The 9,006-nt window shown below is 38.2% G+C and overlaps 2 protein-coding genes across 3 annotated transcripts; both read left to right on the plus strand.

The window, feature by feature from the left end:
- The first annotated feature begins 439 nt into the window (after positions 1-439).
- On the plus strand, positions 440-1,681 carry foxq1a (forkhead box Q1a). Its single transcript, XM_063885090.1, has one exon. It carries the CDS (start codon positions 604-606, stop codon positions 1,438-1,440), a length of 837 nt encoding a protein of 278 aa, XP_063741160.1. The 5' UTR covers positions 440-603; the 3' UTR covers positions 1,441-1,681.
- A 1,329-nt stretch (positions 1,682-3,010) lies between these two features.
- foxf2a (forkhead box F2a) lies at positions 3,011-6,039 on the plus strand. Of its 2 annotated transcripts, none has more exons than XM_063885272.1 (2): positions 3,011-4,228; positions 5,493-6,039. In XM_063885272.1, exons 1-2 carry the CDS (start codon positions 3,274-3,276, stop codon positions 5,663-5,665), a joined length of 1,128 nt encoding a protein of 375 aa, XP_063741342.1. In that variant the 5' UTR covers positions 3,011-3,273; the 3' UTR covers positions 5,666-6,039. The 2 variants fall into 2 exon arrangements, with proteins under 2 accessions (XP_063741342.1, XP_063741343.1); XM_063885273.1 differs by having other exon boundaries at positions 5,496-6,039.
- Positions 6,040-9,006: the final 2,967 nt, after the last annotated feature.

Below are 9,006 nucleotides of genomic sequence, written 5' to 3' on the forward strand. Positions count from 1 at the left end.
TTAATACCACTCCTTCTAAAAAAAAAAAAAAAGGTTAAAAAAATCTAAATAATAAAACATATATATATACACCATTTCTATATGAAACGACAGTTGTGGCTCTACAGTGCATCCTGATATTGACAAATGACACTGCAACACCTGCAGGCACCGCACCTTTGAATACAAAGGAAACATACGCCACCTGGTTGTCTCAGGTGAAATAGTCCCAAGGTGTCTGCCTGCTCACATTTCACAAGTGAAAAAGTTTTTCCATTAAACATTATGATTGTTTAAAAGTTTCTTATATGCTCTTGGTACAAGTGTTATTCACAGTTTTAATATAGGCAATAGATAAACCGCACTTAATGTTTTGTGATGCTCCAAATCTTTTAAAATCATTTAACTCCGCCCACTTGGGTTGGTCCTGAGGTGAGCCGGCTATAAACAGCTGCTCTCGCAGTTGTAGGTGAGACTGACTTCAGCACTCTGGCAGGTATGACAGCTAAACAGAATTTCTTCGGATTCAATTCAAAGCACTCCGCGTCTTGACGAAAACAAACCGGACTTTACGCAGCAAGCAAATTGGATAGGTAATATAAAGCGGAAAATACTTCCAAGACAATGAAGTTAGAGGTGTTGTGTGGAAGCCACTATAACACGAAGCATTTGGAGATATCCAAGGATGCAGAGGGGAGTGGGTGCTCTCCCCTTTCTGTCGAGGAGGAGCTGGGCTCGGATGGAGACTGCGTTGCGCACAGTCCTGCACCTGTTACTCCCTGCAACAGCGGCAAATCCAAACCGTACACTCGGAGATCCAAACCCCCATTCTCGTACATCGCCCTCATCGCCATGGCTATCCGGGACTCCCCCGCTGGAAGTCTGACTCTGGCCGAAATAAACGACTATCTGATGAAAAGATTTCCCTTCTTCAGAGGCAGCTACACCGGCTGGAGGAACTCGGTTCGACACAACCTGTCCCTGAATGACTGCTTCCTCAAAGTGCTCCGTGACCCGTCCAGACCTTGGGGAAAGGATAATTATTGGATGCTCAATCCCCACAGCGAGTACACCTTTGCTGATGGGGTGTTCCGGCGCAGAAGAAAGCGCATTGATAAAAAAATAAACAGAGAGCCAGAGGTGTCAGCAGAGGAGCCGCAGAGCATTCAGCAGACTGCATCCGCCACCAAGACTGATTCACGCGTCAAATTTACAAGTTCCTTTGCAATAGACAGCATCCTCAGCAAACCGTTCAAGAGAGACTCAAACACGGGATATTTACCTCACCCCCCTGCCCCCACCTGGCCGCGCTACACTGGACTAATGTTGTCTCATTTAAATACACCTGCCTCGTTTTCATACGTCAAGTCAGCCTGCTACATGCACTCCTTTTCTGCGCATGTGCCAAACGGCTGTGAGTGCATACTGGCTTCACAGAGAGTTTTGCAAAATCAGAAATAAATAAAAAGCATCATTGTGGACTGATGATGCACAAAGGATGGTTAACATATGACTTTATTGTAATGCCAAGGTGTTACAGAATGTTTGTACTTCTCTAAGCATTATCTGATGTGATGCTTTATACACAATTGTTTGTTATAAATGTTACTGAACTGTTAGAAACACTTTGACTGTTGCGTGTTTTTCTAAAATAAAAGTATGCTCTTTACAATGAAATAAAAATCTCACCGTCTGCTTTTTATATTGAATGTTGTTCATGTGGAGAAAACAAGTTTGAAACACCTGTTACCGGTGCTAAGGCAATACTAGTTTTTTGTTCGTGTGTTCATGTGACTCCACCATGCCAAATTCTTAGAGAGCTCTTAGGAATCTGTTGCGTCTGCACCAGGGCCTGAGGCTACACCACCATCTTCCTATTCGTAAAAATGTAATGCAAATGTCGTTTGCAGTCTAATAGGTTATACTTTGTAGGTAAAAGGTAAGAGAGTTATTCTTAATTGATTAGGTAAGTGACTCCTTAGAAAAACATGAACGTCCTATAATAATAATAATAATAATAATAATAATAATAATAATAATAATAATAATTGTAAAAAATGTTATGATTCGAATACAGTCTGTATTCTCTTTCCATAATTTATAATGCAAAAATAAACTCCCTATTAGGATTTACTTTTCAGTGTTCATGAAGCTCTCTGTCGGATAGGGGCATCCAGTATTTATGTTTTCTGTCTGGTGCTGCAAATAGCCGTCTCCTCAGTCACCACACATGCGCAGGAAAGGGTTTGTACATTTGGTGCATCCTGAACGAACACAACTTGAATCCACAATAGGAAGAAATGTATTCCAAGTAGGCCTATTCTTCTGAGGCTAGAAAGTAAATTTCCTTGAAACCAGCTGTGCATCCTGGTCGCAGCGGGGCAACACGTTTGATGTTGCTGACAATCTGGGTAGATTGTGTTTAACGTTGCTGTTGTGGGATATTATTCCACGTTTGTGTATTGGTGACTTGCTCATAGCTTCGTGTGAAACTAAACTATAATGCACAAAAGTGGCTGTTACTTAAGCTAGCACAACATGTATTCAAATATTTAATGCAAGCAAATTCTAAAACTATTTAGAGTCTTTAATCAGTTCATTTCTCCAGGGATGTAATCAAGGCTCCAAGAGGTAAACTGACACTAGCTCGCTGTGTGTGGTTGGCACGCTCTGATGGAAAAAGCATGCTTCCTCTCATGTCAGAGATCTAACCCTGAACAGATCCCAAACAAATGAACACTGCATGAGTCTTTCTCTTATATACCTTAACTAAATAAAACTACTAGCCATGTTTATTGTTTTTTTTTTAGGTATACGATTATCGGTCATGTGGAGCTTTATTCATCAAAGTTTATCAAATTATTGTGCCAAATATTAGTATGACAAATGCATTCAGAGATGTTATGGAAAGTAAGTCGTGGGAGGAGATCTGTCTTACTCCACTGCGCTGTGTCCGGCTTCTAGTCTGGAAACTTGCCAGATGGGGAGGGAGTAATTCCTGGCGATTTCTTGGAGGGATTTCGTGGGATAGAGGGGCAGAGAGAGATTTAAGAATTGATAGGTGGTCGAGTTGTGTTTGGCCGGGTGGATATGCGCAGGCAAAGTCGGGGAGCTTTATTTCCCCTCTCTTATGGGATTATTGCCAGCGATGGACAGAGAGAGGAAGGGGGAACAGCGGCTGGTGGTTCTTGATTTTCACGGTTATAGACGCGCAGAGCATCGCAAAAGTAAAGTGATCGTTTAAATATTAAATTAGAAATCATTTTGCTTATCTAATTAAGTGTTGGATGAACTATGACGACCGAGATCTCCAAGCAACATTTGGATCCATCTGATCTTCGCTCCAGCCCAGGTCTGAATGCAGCTCTTAGCGCGCAGCCAGTGATGGAGAGCGCGCACAATGCATCACCCAAATGGAAAAAGGGAAACTCTGGCATGAGGCGCCCTGAAAAGCCTCCCTACTCATATATCGCGCTCATCGTGATGGCAATTCAAAGTTCACCGACCAAAAGGCTTACTTTGAGTGAAATATATCAGTTCTTGCAGGCCCGCTTCCCCTTCTTCAGGGGATCATACCAGGGATGGAAAAACTCCGTCCGACACAACCTATCTCTGAACGAGTGTTTTATAAAGTTGCCAAAGGGTCTCGGTAGACCTGGTAAAGGGCACTACTGGACCATAGACCCGAGCAGTGAGTTTATGTTCGAGGAGGGCTCGTTTCGTCGCAGACCTCGGGGGTTCCGTAGAAAATGCCAAGCTTTGAAACCAATGTACAGGATGATGAATGGTATCGGGTTTGGTGCGTCCATGCTGCCGCAAAACTTTGATTTCCAGTCACCTTCAGGCTCATTAGCGTGTCATAACGGCTACAACATAGACTTGATGGGTAATACAGTGCCAAGTGGATTCGAAGGACTCGAAAGGGGATATCACGTCCCACAAATGTCATCAGGCTCCGGGTCATCGTACATGGCCGCATGTCAGGTGGCCTCTAATGCGGACTATTGCCCCGACAGCAGCAGCAGCCCCTTGCAGTCCCCCCAAGCGATGGTATCCACTTTAGACTGTCAGTCTCCGTATGCAAATGCAGCTTCACACTGGAGTTCACCTGGTGTTTCTTCATACATCAAACAGCAGTCGCTGGCATCAAACAGCCCCACTTCTTCTGCTCTGCACACGGGGATGTCATCTTACTCTCTGGATCAAGGCTATCTGCACCATAATGCACGAGATTCCTCTGAAATTGCAGGTAGAGTCTTGTAAAATGGGCATAACTATGTTTTGTATTTTTGTGATTCCTGCATGTGTAAGTCATAAGAATCGAAGGCTAAGATGTATTATGTAATCGCAGTGATGAGTGATCTTTTGCATGCAAAAAAAGTACATCATAATTATTGACAAATCTATAGAAATTACGTTTTGACTATTTATTTTCTTTATTAAATGAAAATGTATCAAATGTATTCAGGAAATGCACGTGCGGCTACGTTTATGACTGACGTGCAATTTAGACCATATAGCCCCATTATGCCTATGGGGTTAAATATTAATTTCTTCCAATTTGACTAAATTATTACGCATGCTTTTTTTAGAAGCCACTGTGTTATGTAATGTATAAATAGCAGGCACAGTAACACAATACATGACAATACGAATTTAAAGAAAGGGCCGGCGGAAAAAAAATCTATAAAAAACAACATGCTGTCCAAAAATATAATCTCAACAATGAATTTAAATATTTTAGGTGCAGGTTAATTTAGGCCTTTAACATGCTTTTTTTTAAAATCATAAAACACTTATTTTGTTCCTTTCTATTATTGTTTATTATGTTTATTGTCTTCTATTTAGGCTATAGCAAAAACACTTAAAAAAGAAACCTTATTAATGTTCACAGTATGTAACAGATAGCTATATTAATGGTAAATAAACAATGTACTATTGTTTCATTAATCAATTAGACTCTTCTGATAAGAAAATATTTCGGGTTGCCATGTAAAAGTGAAGTGCTATAACGTTTTTTATATTCTTAGTCAATGAGGAAGTCTCTGAAATAGGGCTGCACAGCATCACCTTAATTGATTTTCAATCATAAATGTTTCCACAATTTCTTAGCAATTACAACTGCAAATTTTGATGGATTATTGTAAGCAAAATCTAAACAAATAAAACGGACCCCTATTAATGCATTGAACTGCATACTGGATGATTATTTAGAAATATATATGTATGCCGTTTTATAGTATTACTTACATTTGTGTTAAAATACTAAAAAAAAAAAAATCATCCAAAGGAGTCTTTGCTCCAAAGTTGCTCTTACAAGTGGCTAGTCACTGATCAATTGAGCATTTGTCAATTGTGTATATATATTTTTAAAAAAGGCCTTTTAGTAAAAAAAAGAAAAAAAGAGTCATAAAATTTGCCAAAAAAACGGCAGATTGTTTGTGTTACAAATAATACAGATAAAATCCTGTTTAAAGAAAACATTTGACCTCTTGTGTCCTGTTTGTTTTCAGCAGGACTGTCCCGATACTCCAGCCACTCAGCTCCTGTGTGTGACAGGAAGGACTTCGTTTTGAACCTCAATGGAATCTCTTCCCTGCACCCCAGCACCAGCGGCTCCTACTACCATCAGCTTCATCACCATCACCAAAGTGTCTACCAGGACGTGAAGCCATGCGTCATGTGACAGAACATCTGATACACAACTGTCACAGACTTTTCAGCTAATTTCATCCCATTGCTGGAGTCACTTTGATCGGTGACCCTCGGTTAAAATATCGATTTTATCCCAATTTGAGTCATTCAACCGTATAGTAATGGTTTTGATGAGTCGTTTTGCCACTTTCACAACATGACAGATTGTACATGAACAAGCAATAAAGCAGTACCAACATTTTTTTTAATAACAAATATTTTCACATATCGGAATTCATCTTTATTCATGCACTATTCATTCTGTGTTCCTACATTTGCTGAAATTGTTGCTGCAGGCCATTAAAGACATTTATTTTAAAATGATATTTGGAAGTGATTTCAGTAATAAAATATTTTATACACACAGTTTTCAGCTCTGCAATTTATTTATTGTTATAATTATAATCAATATTATTATTATTGTTTTTGTTGCTGCTGTTTCGATTAACCAACATGATACATAATCTGATTTATTAGGGTTTATTATTATGGGTATTTTTTTTATTGACCCTTGACTCCCAACTCTTGTGAAAAAGTTTGAGTTTTAATCACTGTATTGATAACGAAAAAATAAATGAATTCAAGAATAAAATCTCCATTCCAAACGTCAAACGGTACTTATCAGAGAAACTGTCATTGTTTCAAGGTTGCAAGGTTTTATTGGTCATATGCACAGGCAATGAAAATCTTATATCCCATGCATGCTCCTCCAACAACTCAACATACATGGTGCAAATAAGATACATAGAATAGTGCAAAAAGAGAGACGAATATATACAATAACAACAATAAAGATTTAAGCAGGAGCAACATCATCACAATTCAGTGCCCTCTTAATTCACACCGTATCTCATTTTCACACAAAAAATGTTTAGCAAAGGGTGTTGTTGTTGTGATCAACTCTGATCAGACATTTTGTGTTAAGAAAAGAAACATTTTTAAATGATGTTAAAGAATTCCTTTTTTGATTTAGTTCATACATCGGGGACAATTTGAGTGAACTTTGTGTCTCCAAATATCCTAAAAAAAGACGACTTACATCATTTTTATTTGATTCATGAATTAACAAAAATATAAACGGCAAATAATGCACATTTTTTACACAACTCTGACCTGGAAGGTCTAAAATAAAAAAACAATCTTTCCTATTTAGTCTTAATGGTTTGTACGTGACTCTACTGCCATCTAGTGCTAATTTAAATGTAGGGGCTCAAAGCATACATTTAAATTAAGCCATCTACGTTATGAAACGTAAATAAATTGGAGATTAAGATGATAAACAGAACAGTCAGTTGGTCATTGGGTATGGTAGAATATAGAATATGAATAAGGCTTATTATGTTTTATGTTGGTCATCAACGAATACATCCATTAGGTTGAAATGTAACTGTCCCTCTGAGATAGCTCCCTAAAAAACCTGGTTTACCTGAAATAAAGTATGGATTACCGAATAATTCCATGCTAATCTAAAAACATATGGGGAAATACAATTTCAAAGAATAATTGTACACAAACATGCTATTTGACTCCGGAAATTTGACAATTTAAAGGTGATTCATTACAAAAGGTTTCAAGCTACATTTTCAATTGTGTTCATCTATATTCATTTTGGCGCTTTCAGGGCTGGACACTATCCCAACATGTCTGACAGACATCAAACTTGTGATGGGAAGCAATCTATGCTGTACAAGCTCTAAATCTATTAGTAAATAGTATTAAAATAATAAACTGCAGATGGTTTCATTAAGATATTCCAATAAAGTTTTACTTGTCTAGGGTAGTAATCTCTGGTATGGATTGGTATGGTCAAGGGTGACATGACGTTCAAACAATTGGGGAAAATCAAGACTCTTCATTAAAAACTGCTCACTTTTCATAATAATATTCATATATAAAAGCAAAATAAGGACTTTCTAATGAAAAGAGAGGTGTCTCACACAAAAATAACTTTAATTAGCAGCTCACTTAGGAAAATAATGATATAAAATAGAAAGAGTCCAATAACAAGGTGTGTCCCACTTGTCCAGTGTAATAATACAATTCTGTATTGATGTAAAGTCATTAAGTCACATGATATTGAAAATAAAAAATAAAATGCCAACATTTAGAGTAAACAAAATACTAATTTATTTTATATAAAAAAGGCATATGAAATAGGAGGTGGACTCAAATTTCATAAAAAGGAAGTGAGTAATACGAGAACAGCAATACAAAGCTACATTGATTGTCACAGAGTGAAATGACAAGCAAACTATTGAAACAATAAAGGCTCTGGTCAGACTGCTGAATTTCCATGAAAATAATTTTAAATAGGATTAAAACCCCTATAAAACAGGTGTTTCATGCCGGTCCTGTGTAGTAATTCAGTTCTGAATAGATTAAGAATAATTTGATCACATGACATGAAAGCTATCAATCACGTGACATGGAAGCTTCTAAATAAAGAAACTCCTGAATTATCACGAACATATAGAAAAGAAAAAGGTACACGCGTTTTCTACTTTTTCAATTTTATAAAACAAATTTGCACTGAATTACTCTGTCCCAAAAAATCAAGACTTTTCAATAATAAAAAAAAAAAAACACGTTTTAATAAAAATATTTGTATAGAAGGGGCCCTGAAATCCAATAAAAGAAGTACAGTGTGGTAATAATACTGGAATGTATGTTGGAGTCAATGGATCACATGTACTGGTAGCTTGTGGAGAAATGAGCAGAGAACTCAGAGATTGGGAAATATGTTTTTAAATAATTCCAATGTATCACAGTAGGGGGTGCTAGCGCTGTAGCCGTCCTGAGATGAAACCGTAGAGTAAGAATGTGCAGGCTTACTGGTTAAAAAGCCAGGTAAATTGTCATACAGGTGTAGAGGTCAAGAATGCATGCTAAATTGACATAAATCCCGTCTCTCGAAGTGTAAAACACGGTCCCAGAACAAGTTTAAATTGTTGATCAAATACATGGAATACAATGGAGCCAGGTGTGCAAATTTATGATGTGGGAAAACCATCAGCTTAGTGAGAGGGGACGACAATATGATGATGTGTTTGGGTTACCTGGACACTCAAGATGGAAGGCCTGTACAGATGAACAGCTGGGCGATGAGGCTCAATCCTTCTGCAGCAGCATACGGCGGATTGGCAGGCTGTCTGACCAGAGCTGGCCACAGGTGGTAGAGACGCGCAGAGACATGGCCAGTGTGGAACGGGGCCTCATCCACCAGGAAGGACAATCGGTCAGAGAAAGTTAACCGAGTGAGTAGTATTAAAGTTCCCAATCCTTTTACACAGTATTTATAGCTGATTGTAATCCATCACCTCTCAAAACAGCGCA

The sequence above is a fragment of the Eleginops maclovinus genome, chromosome 6 (genome assembly GCF_036324505.1).
Source record: "Eleginops maclovinus isolate JMC-PN-2008 ecotype Puerto Natales chromosome 6, JC_Emac_rtc_rv5, whole genome shotgun sequence".
Lineage (NCBI taxonomy): Eukaryota > Metazoa > Chordata > Actinopteri > Perciformes > Eleginopidae > Eleginops > Eleginops maclovinus.